Raw genomic sequence first — 17929 nt, forward strand, 5'->3', positions numbered from 1 at the left:
AGATGGTCCCATTGGCACCAAGTCGGGGTCTGATGATGGGATCTTGGAGAAATCGAGGGAACTCTTCAAATGTTATAGGCACATGTAATGTTTTTAGTGTATTTTTCAAAGGTACACCAGTATTTACGCCTGATGGTAATCATTTTATGTGGCTGAGCTGATGATGGAAGGTCAACTCCTCAATGGTTAGGAGTTAAAGGATAATTCTTTCACTACTGTACATATATTCGGACTGATACATATAATATCACTAGGAACTACTAAAAATCAACAAATAAATTAACTTTTTAACAAAAAATAAAACCGCCTTCAAAAAAAGCCTGTTACAAAACACGGAGAAACTAAAAAGCCAAAAATAATAAACCTTCGAATTCAGATTTCTTATCGGATTGCAATAATCTAAACATCCAAATTATAAACAAATCAATTATTTTTGGAGTCGGGGCCAGCCTGCGTATGGTTGGGTGGGGCAAACAGGAAATAGCAAGGCGACGAACAGGTCTGGTACCGACTACAAAAATAATTGGTTTGTTTATAATTTGGATGTTTAGATTATTGCAATCCGATAAGAAATCTGAATTCGAAGGTTTATTATTTTTGGCTTTTTAGTTTCTCCGTGTTTTGTAACAGGCTTTTTTTGAAGGCGGTTTTATTTTTTTTCCTTGTTGAACGTTGTTATTATAGTATAGGTACGTAATATAAGCATCAAATCAACATTAAAAGAGGCTACTACGGTGAATTACAAAACTTGAGTTCCCTTTTCTAATGTTACTAGTTTTTGCCCGCGGCTTCGCTCGCGTTAAAAGAGACAACAAGTAGCCTATGTCACTCTCCATCCCTTCAACTATCTCCACCTAAAAAATCACGTCAATTCGTCGCTCCGTTTTGCCGTGAACGACAGACAAACAAACAGACACACACACTTTCCCATTTATAATATTAGTATGGATAAACAAACAGACATACACTCTTTCCCATTTATATATCGATACCTCTGGGTTCAATTGGCGTAAAGGACATTTTGGCGAAAATGAGTTATATATACAGTTTTGTTTAGAATTTCAAGCGCTATCGATCTGTGTAGTTAAAATTTCGATATCTCTTAAAAAGTTGCCTTTACGACCAAGATTTTCTACTATGGACTTGCAAAAATAGCTTTTCTGAAGGGGCGTAAATATCAAGTCATTAATTATAAATTATTATTTGTGTCGTAAAGGAAATCTACAAATAAAAATATAGTCGTAAGTCACCTTGATATATATTATTGCCCTTTAAGCCCTTACTTTTTAAGGATCACTTTCTATAGTAGTGTGGTAAAGTTGGGCGTAAAGGACAAGTTTTTTTGTTCTTCGTCCTTTACGACCAGCACTAGAAATATTTTATCCGCAACTGTAATCGATATCATTGGGTTCAATTGTCGTAAAGGACATATAATGCAGGTTTCCAAGAGAAAGATAAACCCACTTTTTTGTTTTTTTGGCCTATATTTGTGACGTGTATAAGAAAAATATGCAGATTACGAGTATATTTAACCTAGTGTAACAACCGTAGTGATAAACTAAACGATTTAGAAGATAGTTGGTTGTAAAGGACACGTCAAAAGCTATTAACGTCCTTTACACCCATGATTTGATAGGGTCGTAAATGACGGTCTCAGATGATTTTTATACAAAACCGGGGCGTAATTGTAACCGAAATGGTACAAATGTTGTGCTAAGTTTACAATTAAAAACTGGAAAAATGTGTCAAAACGTACTTAATATGGCATAGAATAGACATTAGTTTAATGCAGTGTATTATTTATCTAAGCTATCTTAGAAACAAAAAAGAACAAGACTATTTTATATCCAGTTTTGTAATAAAGAAACAATATTTGCTTAAAAACGATCTACTAATACTTTGGCAACAAGCTCAAAGTTATTTTTTTAGTATTCGCCGCTGTTGAATAATCAGTAGGTTACGCATTCAGCCTTTAATTCTAGCGGGGAAACGCTTTCGTAGTATTATTATACTGCGACGAGATGTAGGTAATTTAAAAAAAACACTATGGTAATCAGGGTACGTACCCACAACGTATGCACAAACGCTCACGATAATATCTATTTCGTAGCTATATTTTTTTTTCGTAGCTATAGCTATAGCTTTATCGCTCTTGCGTATTGCACCAGGCTGCATTTTGTCGGCGTCTGGCGTCGACGATTGCCATTCAGCTACGCCGCCAGTAAACTTTAACAGTAGACTATACTAACATTTAGTGCGACAATAACAGGTGCGTTTCGCTAGCGAATGAGCGTTAGCGTTTGGTGACTTGGCTATATATGTACCCACAGGTACTTAAAGCATTGACTATAATATTTCTAGGATTGAACTCATAATTAAGTAAGATTATTCTTACTTAACAGGTTAAAGACTAAATAACAATCTTCTGTTTTAAAATTATCAAAAATATGCATCAACATAGTAGGTAGTCTTGACTACAGTTACTATTATTTATTAGTTGGTCACAGTTTGTATACGCGTCTTAACTTGCGTTTATAAATTGATACTTAACTCTTAGTTATTCTTAGAACTTCTTTCTACTTTATACTTAAAATTACTGTCGTATTAATATAGTCTACTGTTCACAGTTGCTGATTAAAGTTTACGTGATTACTATTAGTGTTTTTATATTTACTTAAACTACGAAAGCGTTTCCCTGCTAGAATTAAATACTGAATGCGTAACTTATTGAGAGTTGAGACAGCGGCGAGTACTAAAATAATAACTTTCCAAAATACTAGATAGTTTTTAAGCAAATGTTGTTTCTTTATTGCAAAACTGGATATAAAATAGTCTTGTTCTTTGTCTCTGCTAAATATTTAGATAAATATACACTGTAACACTAATGTGGCTATTCTATGCCATATTAACTACGTTTTGATACATTTTTCAAGTTTCTCAATTGTAAACTAAGCTAAAAACAGTTGCCATTTGTACCATTCCGGTTACATTTACGCCCCGAATTTGTATAAAAATCATCTAAGACCGTCATTTACGACCCTATCAACTCTAATTGTTCAAAAAAATCGTGGGTGTAAAGGACGTCCATAGCATTTTGACGTGTCCTTTACAACCATCTAACTTCTAAACCGTTTAGTTTATCACTACGGTTGCTACACTAGGTGAAGGATACTAAAAATCTACATATTTTTCTATATACGTCACAAATATAGGTCAAAAAACAAAAAAGATATAAACATTTTTCTAAAAAAAAAGTTGTTTTTTGCTTCTCCTGAAAACCTGCATTTTGTCCTTTACGCCAATTGAACCCAAAGGTATCGATATAATATTAGTACCTATGGATTATTATAGCGCTTCAGTATAAAACAATATTACGATTCTAAACAAACCTTGCCTGTTTCAGTTCATCTTCCAATTATGATAAATACCAATAACGTACAGCGGGGCAAATCTTGACTGGGAGGCAAATGTAACTGGCCCATTTTTTCCATGTTTTACAATGTTAGCATTATTAAATAGTGTCCAATAGTGGAAAGTGTGTGAGTCTGTTTGTTTGTCCGTCTTTCACGGCAAAACGGAGCGACGAATTGTCGTGATTTTGTGTAAGTGGATATAGTTGAAGGGATGGAAAGTTATATAAGCTACTTTTTGCTTCTTTCTAACGCGAGCGAAGCTGCGGGCAGAAGCTAGTAGTGTAATAATAGAAAAACCGGCCAAGAGCGTGTCGGGCCACGCTCAGTGTAGGGTTCCGTAGTTTTCCGTATTTTTCTCAAAAACTACTGAACCTATCAAGTTCAAAACAATTTTCCTAGAAAGTCTTTATAAAGTTCTACTTTTGTGATTTTTTTCATATTTTTTAAACTTATGGTTCAAAAGTTAGTGGGGGGGGACGCACTTTTGTTTACTTTAGGAGCGATTATTTCCGAAAATATTAATATTATCAAAAAACGATCTTAGTAAACTATTATTCATTTTTAAATACCTATCCAACAATATATCACACGTTGGGGTTGGAATGAAAAAAAATATCAGCCCCCACTTTACATGTAGGGGGGGTACCCTAATAAAACATTTTTTTCCATTTTTTATTTTTGCACTTTGTTGGCGTGATTGATATACATATTGGTACCAATTTTCAGCTTTCTAGTGCTAACGGTTACTGAGATTATCCGCGGACGGACGGACGGATGGACGGACAGACAGACATGGCGAAACTATAAGGGTTCCTAGTTGACTACGGAACCCTAAAAATGGTTCAGTTTCAATTGGCCCCCAGTCGATATTTGACCCGCTGTACCTTAAGTATTTCGCAATAATATATCTACCATTGTTCCGTGATGGGAATGACGTACAAAATGTAGGTACCTATATTGAAATAACTCCAAATGAGAACAAAATGTCGGACGCTTCTTATTACTTAGAAATATAAATAGGAACAACTACATTAAACAAGAGCGTGTCGGGCCACGCTCAGTGTAGGGTTCCGTAGTTTTCCATATTTTTCTCAAAAACTACTGAACCTATCAAGTTCAAAACAATTTTCCTAGAAAGTCTTTATAAAGTTCTACTTTTGTGATTTTTTTCATATTTTTTAAACATATGGTTCAAAAGTTAGAGGGGGGGGGACGCACTTTTTTTTCCTTTAGGAGCGATTATTTCCGAAAATATTAATATTATCAAAAAACAATCTTAGTAAACCCTTATTCATTTTTAAATACCTATCCAACAATATATCACACGTTGGGGTTGGAATGAAAAAAAATATCAGCCCCCACTTTACATGTAGGGGGGGTACCCTAATAAAACATTTTTTTCCATTTTTTATTTTTGCACTTTGTTGGCGTGATTGATATACATATTAGTACCAAATTTTAGGTTTCTAGTGCTGACGGTTACTGAGATTATCCGCGGACGGACGGACGGACGGACGGACGGACGGACGGACGGACGGACGGACGGACGGACAGACAGACATGGCGAAACTATAAGGGTTCCTAGTTGACTACGGAACCCTAAAAACTATTAAAAACACGTTATTAAATTCATCACAAGGTCGCATTTTTGCAAGTACATTGATTTTGTGTCAAAGAATCATTATTGATTATTCATATTTATATATATCATTGTGTCTGTCATCTTGTAGTAAAAAATTCGATGACATTAACATTAAACAGCAATTCGTGCTGACTGCTTTCCATGAAAAGCTCCCATCTTCATTCGTTCTTTTTTTTTCCTAGCCTATATTTGTGTCCCATTGCTGGTCAAAGGCCTCCCCTTTCCTTCGCCACCCATCACGATTTGCCGCCTGCTCCGGCCAGTCGCTGCAAAATACGTCGAGGTCATCCCGCCATCTTTTCTTTGGCCTACCTCTGCCCCGGCTAATCGGTGGTATCCAGTCGGTGACCAATTTGGTCCACCGATCTGGATGCATTCGGCAGACATGTCTTGCCCAATCCCACTTGAGCCTGGCAGACCATTCGTTCTAAGTAATAAATTTCTAAAAATATAACCTCCAAATTCTCTAATTTCAGGAGTGCACCGAATCGAAGCCAGTGACAGTGAAGTCGTCAGTGCGGCAGTATGAACGCCTGCAGGATTGGAACTTCGAGACGCGGCGGATGGACGACCGGTACGCAGTCGCCGGCAGCCCGCCGTTCCAGAGGCTGCATAAAAAGATGAGTGAGTATTATCAGTGCTAGATCAAATTATATATCATACAATACAATACATGATGGCATGACAGCCAGTGTTGCAGAAGAGACACAAGCAGAAGTAGGTAACAACAAGCGAAGCGGTCTGATCGCTTCGCTTACCATCATATGCAATAGATTCTAGTGTTTTTGGTACCCTTTGGTTGCCATACTTCATAATGTATCTGTGTGAATTCGAAGTGCGAGCCTCCATGATCAGAATTTGAAGTCTCATGGTCACTCGTATCCGAAGCGAGGGCCGTTCGTACACGGTTATCCATACCAATATTATAAATGGCAAAGTGTGTATGTCACAAACAACTGTCCATCTTTTACGGCAAAACGGAGCGACGAATTGTCGTGATTTCTTAAGTGGAGGTAAAGTCAACCCACGATAAGTTTGCAACAATTTTGACAGCTTCGCCGGTGCAACTGTTATTCTAAACGTCAAACTTCGATGAAATGATGACATTTACTTAACCATTACAGAGGCAGGGCTAGCAAAATCGTTGCACGTGGGCTGACTTTAGTTGAAGAGATGCAGAGTGACATAGGCTACTTTTTGTCTCTTTCTAACGCGATCGAAGCCGCGGGCAAAAGCTAGTAATGAAATAAAAACACTCAAGTCATGGAAAACCAGCGTCAGAGCTCTCGAGAGGAGTAGTTCGTGAGCAATTATTTACTACAGCCACTAATTATGCTAAATTAAAGAGTACCTACTAAAATGTTTAATGTTTTTGTCAAGAAGCTCCAGAAGTTAACATTATTCCTCAAACATTAGAAAGTATCCTATAGATCTGCATTTTATTAATACAATTATATTTTTGTGAAACAATTTGTAAGTAGATTCTAGAAAGCCATCAGTGCATAGGTAGGAATGATTGATCAGCGATCATCCGTGTAGAAAAGCTAGAGATGAGTAGCAAAATAACTAATCAGCTCCCATATCTTCCAGGCGGCTCCTCCGAGAATCTCCTAGCCGCCCGACGGCCGGTCCACCTGCCGCTCCCCGCCTCCTCCGCCTCCTCGGGAGACAGCCTGGACGTGGAGGTGCGCGGCTCCGGACTCGGGCGCTCCAGGAAAGCCAAGAGCCTCGTGCCGGCTAAGCGCGGGCTGCGCTCCCCCGTGCCGGCCCCGAGGACCGTGCTGCCGGACGCGCACGTCGCTGATGGGGTGAGGACGGTTCTCAAGTCTATTGTAGCTTTGGATTTAAAGACAGCAAAATCTGAAGAAGAGAGAAAGCAGAGATAACAAGAAGATCTATATAGCGCTTGCTCTGTATCATATAGGTTTACTAACTCCCTCACAGCTGAGGATTGTGTTACCAGACAACATCGTTAATGATGGGGTAAGAATTATAATAATTTAAAAAAGTAAGTAGTGGCTAGGTATTTTCTGTTTTTGGTCTTGGTGCTAGCTACCGTCATTATCAGCCATATAGTACTATCGAATGGAGCTCTAGATGCTACTTGTAAGAATGACAGACACAGCACTACCGCATCGCGCTCTAAGTGCTCTAAGTGCTCGGGTGCTCCAGGAAGACCAAGAGCCTCGTGCTCCAGGAAGACCAAGAGCCTCGTGCTCCAGGAAGACAGCCTCGTACCGTCCCCGAGGATCGTGCTGCCAGAGACTGTCATGAGCGATGGGGTAAAATAGTTTTCCAAAAATTCTGCCTAATGTTCGAAGTCTTCGTCACACGTTGTGTCTGCAGTTGGTTCTAGTTTTCATAAGTCGGTACAATTAAAAATCAGGTTAGAATTAGATTATTTATTTATTAAAAAGTGTAACTAATGAGGAGGCACACTCAAAGGTTATGACAGATGGCGCCACCCTATTAGTCCATACGTATGAGCGTGAAGATGATATGTTTTTTCTCTCTCTCACATATGAATGACAGTGAAATGTCAGTGTGCCTCCTCATTGTCAAAGTCCGGAAAAAATATGTACTTGCAAGTTTATTGGCAATTGTCGAGGGCCAGTAATTTTTGAAACTACAAAAAAAAATTAAACTGTTTATTTCTATAAATAATTACAAATAACATCTTTCTTCTTAACTACTAATCTTAACTATTAAAGATTTTATGAGTTAAGACAATGAAATAGTACTTAAATTCAATTAAATGAGGTGATATGAAATTCGATAAAATCTTGTCATTTATTAAACTTATTGTCATTAAAAGTTACTAAACATTAAACACAGTAAATTGTAGCTACTGATTCTTTTTATGGTAAATAAATTATTCTTATTCTTAAATACAAACCTTCCTCCGCCAACAAGATCCCAGCTGTATATTATATTCTGATACTTTATTTGATGGTAGTTCAGTACTTACAGGCCCTATCTTTTTTTCCCCAGTTCACGGTGATCCACGAAGGCCCGGTGAAGCGCACGAAGTACTTCGAGGGGGGTAAGAAGAGCAAGAAAAACTGGGTGGACTGCTACATGATACTTACGCCTTCGGCTCTGCTGAGCTACAAGGATATCAGGACGTATCAGGCTTCAGTGAGTACCAAGTACCTATCTTATAGAATAGAATAGAATAAACATTTATTCGTGAACACAGGTAAGATAAAGTACACATAATAACAAGACAGAAAGGAATGAAGTGCCACGAAATGGTCTCATCTCAGCGTGTTGCTGGTGACTTCCAGCGCTGATCTTCCGATGAGACCATCAAGTGTGAAAGATTCACGGAGGGTAACAGACAGAAGAAATACAAATCACATACAAGAACGTGGTCAAACAGTTAAGAAAGTGAAAACGTTACAAGAAAAATAACAGACTGTGATTGAAACATAAAATAAAAAGAATAATAATAATGTATAACCCCATCTTAGACTCTGTCTTCACTTCCCATCAGGTGTGACTAGGGTCAATCGCCGATCAGTCCATAATAAAAAAAAAAAAAAAAAAAAAAAAACACTAAAAATTAATTAAAAAGAAAAAGAGTCGTACACCAGATCGCACACGCCGCGTTTTAACGTTTGGTCGAACCATACTATGGGTGGGTCTGGGTCATAATGGTCTCACTATAATTGGGACAGGTTGAGGAGACTCTTGTGTGAGAAGAAAAACTGGATGGACGTTGTCAGCTCTTCTCAGTTACAAGGATCTCAGACCCCGTAGCCGAATGGCATTTCTACACCACGAAACGAAAACCCTTAGAGTTGGTCAAAGGCGCCTAACCTTCAGAGATAACATACACTAGAGAAATTTCGACGGGTACCTCGGCGGTCGGGGCGGTGTAGCGATTTATCACGACAGCCGCGTTAGCTGGAGACCCGGATTCGATTCCCGGCTTCGCCAACAGTGGGCTTGATCGCTTTTTCTTTAGTGTATGGTATCTATTTCAGTTTATGATAATTAATCTTAATGAAGATAACTAACTTGTTGTCCTTTTAGTCGCCGGCAACCCGAACCCTCCTTAGAACTTGTACACTCCTTTTTGCTGTATACTTGACACAGCCAAAGGGAGTGTACAAGTTTCTAATGGGTTGGTAATGTGCATGTGACACTCCTTGAGTTGCAGGCGTCCATGGGTTGCGGTGACCGCTTTCCATCAGGCGGACCGTATGCTTGTTTGCCACCGACGCAGTATTAAAAAAAACCTTGTGTCCACAGAAGATGCTAAAGCCTCCAGGCACGCCACCGAGCCCGACCGCGCCGCGTCCGGACCTCATCCTACCCCTCAAGAACGCACACGTCATACAATGCGTGCAGACACAGACTAGGAGGTAACACAATACATCAGAGTTTTGAATGATTCACGGTTATTTTCATTAGACTTATATTGACCGGGATATAGACCGTGATTACATTTTTGATCTTTGTCGAGCTCCCGATATTTCGACGCAGTTGCATGCATCATGATTGACATCTGTGATCATGATCACAGAAAACTGACGAAGGCGGGTGGATGTCAAAGTTGCGTAGACAGCGCGCGATCTACCCTCTTCTATCCTATAAGATAATCACGGTCTATATCCCGGTCAATATAAGTCTAATGAAAATAACCGTGAATCATTCAAAACACAACATGTAACTTAATTTTGGTATATTTTGAATAACCAGCTGTACTCACGTTATTTTATCACAACTGTTGCGACATATTTTTAGTCATTTAGGAGACCCGTCCTCAGGCATGAGTGCTCGCGACGGTTACACTCCGTGCACTTACACACACGCACACACACGTCAAGTTGGAATGTTAATATCACGAAAGTTCAACGTCTATTATTTTGGTCTATTTTGATCTCCTCCTGATGCCTGATTTGGGTTATGGTTTATGGTTTAAGAACTTTATTCTCATAAAGAATTTACAAAATTCACTTATATGAGAACACAATGTTTTATAAATACTTAAATCTAACGTGCAGACAATGCATAATAAATAATAACAAACATTTATGTCATGTTGCAAATCAATCATATTCTTGACATCTTTATGGTTTCAGAATATTTTCAAACGACTACTAATATTAACTTATTGCTCTTCAGGTACACGAAATCAATCGAGTTGACGGTCAGCCACGACCGCTTCCTCCTCCAGGATGACAGTGAGGAAGGCGCCAAGCGGTGGCTCAGGGAGATACAGAACGTCATATACAAACTTGTAAGTACATTCACGAACGCCTGTTTTCATCCCTAATAGTATACCTACATATTTGACTACCGGTCTGGCCTAGCGCGTAGTGCTACGCCGCGGGATTTAAATCCTGGTAAGGGCATTTATTTGTGTAATGAGCAGAGGGCGGAATTGCTCATGGCAAAAATCAAACGTCAATAGAGTTGGAACGTTAAATTTTATCGACATTTTCAGCTATCGATAAAAACAGTCACCTTTTAAATTTCTGCCTTTATTTGACCTCTGATTAGCTATTCGACCATTTGATTTTGACCTCTTTGTCTAGATTAAAAGTAAATTGTATAACATTTGAATACCATTTTTGTCACTAGTCCTCTTGCAAAAACGTTTGAAAAAAAATGGTTAATCTAAAACGAAAAACAGTCAACAAATGGATAAAGAAGTATCCTCGTCTTACTTACGACGAAAACAACTCAATATACTGATAATTTCAGTTCAATCGATAGTCGATAAAATTTAACGTTCCAACTCGATGGACGTTTGATTTTTGCCATGAGCAATTCCGCCCTCTGGTAATGAGCACAGATATTTGTTCCTGAGTCATGGATGTTTTCTATGTATATAAGTGTTTGTATATTATATATATCGTTATCTGAGTATCTGCAACACAAGCCTTCTTGAGTTTACCGTGGGCCTCAATCAATCTGTGTAAGAATGTCGTATAATATTTATTTATTTTACTTATTTTTGTACTTTGTACTACGCACTGGAGGACTGCAGAAGACCGTGCTGAATGGAGACCTTTGGTGCGCAAAATAACGACCTCATGTGGTCGCTACCCTCAGTCATAAGGAACCGAGGAAGAAGAAAGATAGTTTTGTATTTTCGAAGATTAGCATGCCTTGGTAACGAGAAGGAATGTTACGTTGTCAAAATAAACGTGACGAGATTCATGGCTTATCTATTAGCTGGATGATATTGGCTTGTCAATGAAAAGGAAAAAGTTACAATGACGAATAACTGACAGACCCAATATCGTCCACTGAACTGCTATGGACCTTTAGGACAAACATTTCCGTACAAACGTAAAACTGACAATATTTCTTTTTTTCAGGGCCCACCCACCGATGACAACCTGTCAATGATGAACCAAAGCAGCAACACGGACCTCGAGAGCCTGGGCCGCACGCCGCCCGCGTCCCGTCACTCTAACAGGAGCAAACAGAAAGGTATTTTATACAACTTACTTTCTACCAGCCCGTTGTACTGAATTTTCTGGCAGTCCGTTGGCCTATGGAGTTGTACTCGTTGGAACCTTTCAACTAGTCCATTACATTGTGGTGTCTAACTCTACTCGAAGTTGTGACCAGAGACCAAACCAGCAATAGACCTGGAGAGCCTTTAGCCGCACACCGCCATCGCCATCTTCTAGACAGTCCAACCGGAGCAAACAAAAAAGTGTTTTATACAACTTACTTTCCCCGTTTCTTGAAACGAACTTTCTGCCAGCCCGTTGGCCCGTGGAAAGTATGGCAATGTATAATGACTCGTTAGAACCTTTCTACTAGACCGTTACATTGTGGAGGCTCGATCACCTAAATATCTCTATTTTGGTCCACCAAATATCACAAGTGTCAATACTTAATAATTTTCGTTCAGTATTGATTGGTCAAACTAACGTTTAAAAGTTTGGTGTAGGCGTCATAGCCAAGGTTTTGCATGGACACTGTTGAACTCGACAAATTTTGAAGCACCCAGTTCGTGCCACTACCATGTCGTAGTGTGTTTATCTCTGCCTACTTACCTATTGTTTATCAGCGAAAACTATTTTATCCATAATATTATTAGGTCTCACCGTCTCATCATCTATGAGATAATAATTATGTATATAGTTACGAGTATTAAGACATTCTTTAGGAAAGTCGTTTTTTATCTATTTATATTACCGCCATGTTATCTACATTGACGAAATTGACAAAAATAACTTTGAGCTTTGTACGTCCTTTAAAAAAATGCACCAAGATTATAAATACATACATCCTAGTGATAGAAAATGATAAAAGTGACGTCTGTTATGATAGAAATCTGTTATAGTAATTGACGTCAAAATGTGGCCTCTGCTCATATAGTTTGGATTTCACAATCATTAGGTATTTTACATGACAATGAAATATTTTAGAAATACAATATTTAGTTAATAAATGGAAAATCACGGTGATGTAAGAAATTAAGAAGCGCTAGTAGTAGTAGTAAGTAAAACTACTGTACAAAGTTTAATAATAGTACATTACGATACAAGTTCGGAAAAGAGGAAATTTTTGAAAGAAAGGCGATAAATTAAAACACGACCGAAGGAAGGAAGTTAAAAGGAGTAACAAATTCCGTACGTTTTACATGACTGTGTACTGTAAACCAATTTACTGTCTAATGGTTAAAATTTGCACAAGTAACTGAATTATCACCGAAGACCTAAGTGCAATTCCATATTTTCCTCCACCAATCTGCCAGAACCGGAAAAACGATATTAACACATCAGCTCTGTTGTTCATTAGTACTTGGTACATATTCCTAACGATATATGGCTCTGTAGTCGATTGAGTCAGCTTTTCCTCATTCAGTGAGTTATTTCAGTTTAATTGACATCTTTAGTCATTCTTTACTTCAGTTTTATTTATTGTCTTATTCCTGTGACCGGTATTCTACAGTTTGCGAATTTTATAATTCGGTTTATTACTATTTGGAAATGATTCTTTGAACTGTGCGTTATCTGAGTCATTAATTACTATTTAATTGTATGTTCCTTTTAATGAAGACTTTATATTAACATTTACTGTTGGTTTAAAACTAGTTTTTTAACAGTGGTTACTGCGTTTGCATCTATATAATTGAGTTTATAAACTTTATCACCAGTTGAAATTTCATTATTGTTGTTTAAATTGACGTCATTGCCAACCAATGACTACACATATTTGTGTTTTCCTGGATTAAATACGAATAGTGTTAAAACCATTTCGTTTATAAACTCAATGTGGTGTGAAAATGTGCAGTTGTATTCCTACAGATGGACTCCTGCGGACTGATTCTTGTAAGATATTATTTTCTATTTTGTTTATTATTAATTTGTTTGTGTTAGTTCCTTCGTGTCCATCTTGGACTAATATTTTCGGGACCTTTGATTTCGGAAGATTATTAAGCCGATTATATTTTAGAATTGTATTCTGTTATAGTTATAGTTTTAATTGTGTAAACTCGTGATGGTTCGGTGTGCCTTGAGAATACGTTATCTGTTGAACGCCTCCATAATAACAATAATAACCTGCACTAACTTCCTACTGAAACAGAAAATGTGATATTGTCGAAACAATATCGTTTTCCTTATCAATTCATGTACATATTACGAATCAATTACCTTTATCATAACCATTATCAATGCGTTATCATACTGACAACGAAAAGATCCTGTGCTTAACCTGTATATTAGTCCTGTATTGACAACTGAACAATTAATTTAAAAGTTTGCTGAATTTCTGTTTGCCGATCAAAGAGCTCATTCAAATCGTCCTGAAATTGTAATCGTGAAGTGAATCGGAATAATCAGTAAGATATTATTAAAATCACTGAAGTGTTACTTTGCTTAGATGCTACTGATCTTTCATTTGAGATTTCGATATTGCTTAGAATGTTGCAGGACTAATGATTTATGGTTTGATTTTATAATACAATTGTGCCTAGTTACTGTGAAGCTAAATCGTAGTGCTTTAATCCGAAAACACCTTTGAATTATCACTTTGAAAAAATCTTAGTTATTAAAAGATTACGGTGGATGGATTTTTTTGCCGTATTTTTTAAATGAGGGTGTTATTTTACAATGGAATGTGAAGTCATATTAGCAGTGGCCTACAGTCACAAAGGAGGGTCAAATGTTGTTATGAGCACAAATAAAAATAACACTAATCATAAGAATCTAACAATTACGAGCCATACAAATTTAACAGAGAATAACTCTAAAGATCTAACGGAGAAAAATCAAAACACGACAAAAGAGAAAAACCAGAACAGTCAAACGGAAAAGAACCAAAAGAGTCCAACGCAAAATAAAAGGAATCCAACAGAAAAGAAGCAGAAGAGCCCCACAGAAAAGAAATTTCCAGAGGAAAAACAAGGGAATTATTCCAAACTCAAGGATTTCTTCGGTTCGTCCCACAACTTGAACGAGAAACATGATAAACACGATAAAACAGAAAAGAAGAACAAAGACAATAAACGACGTGACAGCAAACGTTCATTACGTATGTGTATTATTTTATTTATAATCTCTTGGATTAATCTTTATAAAGTTGTTTATCTTCCACATTTATACATGACATGTTTTACTATAAAAACATCATATCGGTATTAGAAAATGGTGATTATTTTCCATTTACTAATTATATCATTCTATTTTGAGTGTTGAATGTAAATATAACACGATTCACGGATTGACGTTCGTGATTTAAAATTGATTATGTTGGTATTTATGTACAATTATTTACCTATGTTTGTTTTATCCATGTATTACCATAGGTCGTAGCAATATGTCATTATTTTACTTTTCAGCGATCAAAAACCCCCGTAGCCTAACGTTTAAGTTTAAGATACCGTTATCGTCTATCAGGACTTTATCAATAACAATGATATCTTCAAAGACAGTCGTACGTATTACAAACTCGCACTGTTTTAGGTCAATCGTTAACTCTCGAACGAAGTTGACTTGTCTTTAGGCAAACGAAATCTGTGATTTTTTAAGGTTTCAATAACCAAAAGTCATTCACCGTTTGGTTTTAAAATGTAAATATTGTTAAATAGTGTTTTCAGGATTGTAAATAAGGTAAATTGATTACAGATATATCTGAATGTGTACGTCCTTGCTTGCCGAAACTGTTCGTCATTTCTTAATTACCTAATTAATTTATCTTGTTTATCGGAAAAGTGTCGGTCCTCGTTCTAACATTTTTCGTTTTACTTCACTGGTGGTGGTTTTTTCAGTCAACTTGCTATCTTTGCTAAAATTATGTCTTGGTCATTACTATCTTTCTTACAATCAACGACATCATCAAGGCTATGTCCATGTTTATCTTTGAATTACAGTTATATTTAATGCATCTCTTTATTATACCGATTTAAATGATAAGGATTAGAAAACTAATCAAATATCGGATTTAGAGTGTATCAAATAAATGTTATATCTTTATAAACTTAGGAGTCTTAAGATGACAGGTGATGCCTATTTAAAAAAAAAAAGATTATTTTAGATTTCATAGATTCCACTATTTGAAGTACCTACCCAACTTTGGCAACTTTACAAAGACACATCATAGATTATTTTCTACCTACCTACTTACCTTAAAAGTGACTTCATCTTCAATATCTTGAACTTTTTAGGCAGGTGATTATTCCGTTTTAACTTACACTGGGCTCTATTCTACATGTATATTTTCCGCATCTTCATCCATCAGCTTAAGTTTATCTTCTCGACTTTTTGCTTTAACATTGTCTGTTCATGCATTATCTATCAGAACAGAATCGTCAGTTTTCCCGCCATTTGTGTCTATGCTTTTTTTTTCTTTTACATGGCCTTGCTTCTTTCCAGCCGGTGGTAGCAGTAACGAAGATCTCAGCGATTGCACAGAGCCGCCAAACAAAAGCCACGTCAGGAGCAGACTTAAGAAGTTCTTCCTCAAACGCCCGTCCATGGAGCAACTTGTCAAAAAAGGGATCTACAAAGGTTGGAATAAGAATTATTAAATTGGTGTGAGGAGCTTGCACTTCTTTTAGTTTGCACTTATGCTTAGTATCTTGGTTGATAGTTTTTTGAATGTGTTTTTAAACTTATCTGCTGAGATACAAATTTATCGGTTTAGGTAAGGTAGTGTAAATTTTATTGGTGGTTTCGTGGTAGATGTAATGAATTTAGTATTTTTAGATAATTATCCATCTAAAAATGATTTTTTTCTTTGTCTTAAGTTTGGTTTATTTGGATGGTACTTAGTCGTTGGTGTTGTAGAAGATAAAAAAATGTAGAAAATTTTAATAACATGAAGAAGTAAAGGAACTCTATTATTAGAATAATTTATCAAAAACCTTACTTTAATTTTATTTTGTAATCCACATTATATTGTAAGTACAAGTAAATATTATTTCCTTACTTCTTCATTATATATTTAACTTATTACCTTTTTTAGATGAGGAATGTATACATGTACACATTTTTATCATTTCTCCAGATTGGTAGAGCTTTATTTTTATTTTTTAACCAGTTTTGGGTGTATTTCTATAACATAAGTATTTTTTGTTTATTTTTGTATTATAAGTTGGAATGAAGGAAGAGCTGTTTTGGCGCAAGTGTTTTATTTTTGTCCATACCTTATTTAACTAAGGACTGATGATCCTTTAACTTTTGTGACGGTGAGTGGTTGATTTTTATTAATACTAGTAGTTTTAGTTTAGTTTTAGTTGAAAAGCACTAACAAAATATCATTTATTTATTATTATCGTAGGTATTTAGATTGTAGATATTAACTGTAAATATTGTAATTTGTATATATTTTATTGTACATAGTCTTCCGGTTTTTTTATTGTACTCTAGGTATGTATTAATTATGTGTATGTTTCCACCTCTGTTTTTGTTTCAATAGTTTAATTTTTATATACATTTAACTGTAAATAAATCAACTTTTTTTCAATTACTTTGGTAGCGGATAATTAGTTACACGGTAAAACTAATTTCACATTGAATTTTCATCTAGTTTACAATCACTCCTAACAGTTTTACACAATAACTAGACAGAGAATTAAACCATCTATTAATATGCTACGGTCAGATCTACCAACTCGATTGTCGGGTTATTGAGAATGTCTTTTTTTGTCCACTTTTTTCAGATGTAATATTTTTTTAATGAATTTTTCGTTATTTCTTCTCAAAATCACTAGCCTTTTCAATCCTAAAAGGTAAAAAAGTGTTCGATACGAGTTTATCTTATTGTGTTACCATCTTACCATTTTCCATATAATTTGTATAGTGTAACAAAAGTGTAAAGAAATTCTGGGATACTTGCACTAAAAATATGGACAGAAAAAGGAACTATTAAAAAACTTAATTTAAATTTTCATTAATTTTCCTCAGATGAGCCTGTCTTCGGCCGCAATCTCTCCGAAGTGGTGCCGGCGGACGCGAACCCCCGCGTGCCGCCCTTCGTCGTCGCTTGCATCAAGGAGATTGAGAGCAACGAGGAGAATATGTGCACAGACGGACTATATAGAGCTAGCGGGAACCTGAGTCAGGTTCAGAAGATACGGCTGGATGTAAGTTTTATTATAAATAATCTATTAATTGGATAAACAGTGCTTAAAACCAAGGTCAAGAGTAAAAAGAAATGTGGAAACGAACCCCCGCATGACGAGAATATATGCACAGACGGATTTAATATAATTAGAAGGTCAAAAAATGAGTGAAGTCGTCCATAGCTCTGTGAAAGATGATGATAATAAGAGTTTCATAGTTACAAATGAAAAAAAATAAGGACCCAATAACCCGGTTCATTTTAGATTCCATCGACTCTTAAATAATCCTTACACTGGCGAATGCTGCTTATGCATTACTGCGCACACCTTCCA

General features: G+C 36.5%; 1 protein-coding gene across 4 annotated transcripts in view; it reads left to right on the plus strand.

The window, feature by feature from the left end:
- LOC125236825 overlaps positions 1-17929 on the plus strand; it is a 238628-nt gene that overhangs the window by 218216 nt on the left and 2483 nt on the right. For 3 of the 4 annotated variants that reach the window (XM_048143755.1, XM_048143756.1, XM_048143754.1), the window contains 8 exons: positions 5532-5679; positions 6646-6863; positions 8047-8193; positions 9313-9425; positions 10189-10303; positions 11391-11505; positions 15906-16040; positions 17439-17617. In XM_048143755.1, the coding sequence (XP_047999712.1) occupies positions 5532-5679; positions 6646-6863; positions 8047-8193; positions 9313-9425; positions 10189-10303; positions 11391-11505; positions 15906-16040; positions 17439-17617 (1170 nt within the window). The remainder of the gene's footprint in view (positions 1-5531; positions 5680-6645; positions 6864-8046; positions 8194-9312; positions 9426-10188; positions 10304-11390; positions 11506-15905; positions 16041-17438; positions 17618-17929) is intronic. The other variant, XM_048143757.1, reaches the window with a different exon arrangement.

The sequence above is a fragment of the Leguminivora glycinivorella genome, chromosome 19 (assembly GCF_023078275.1).
Source record: "Leguminivora glycinivorella isolate SPB_JAAS2020 chromosome 19, LegGlyc_1.1, whole genome shotgun sequence".
Taxonomy (NCBI): domain Eukaryota; kingdom Metazoa; phylum Arthropoda; class Insecta; order Lepidoptera; family Tortricidae; genus Leguminivora; species Leguminivora glycinivorella.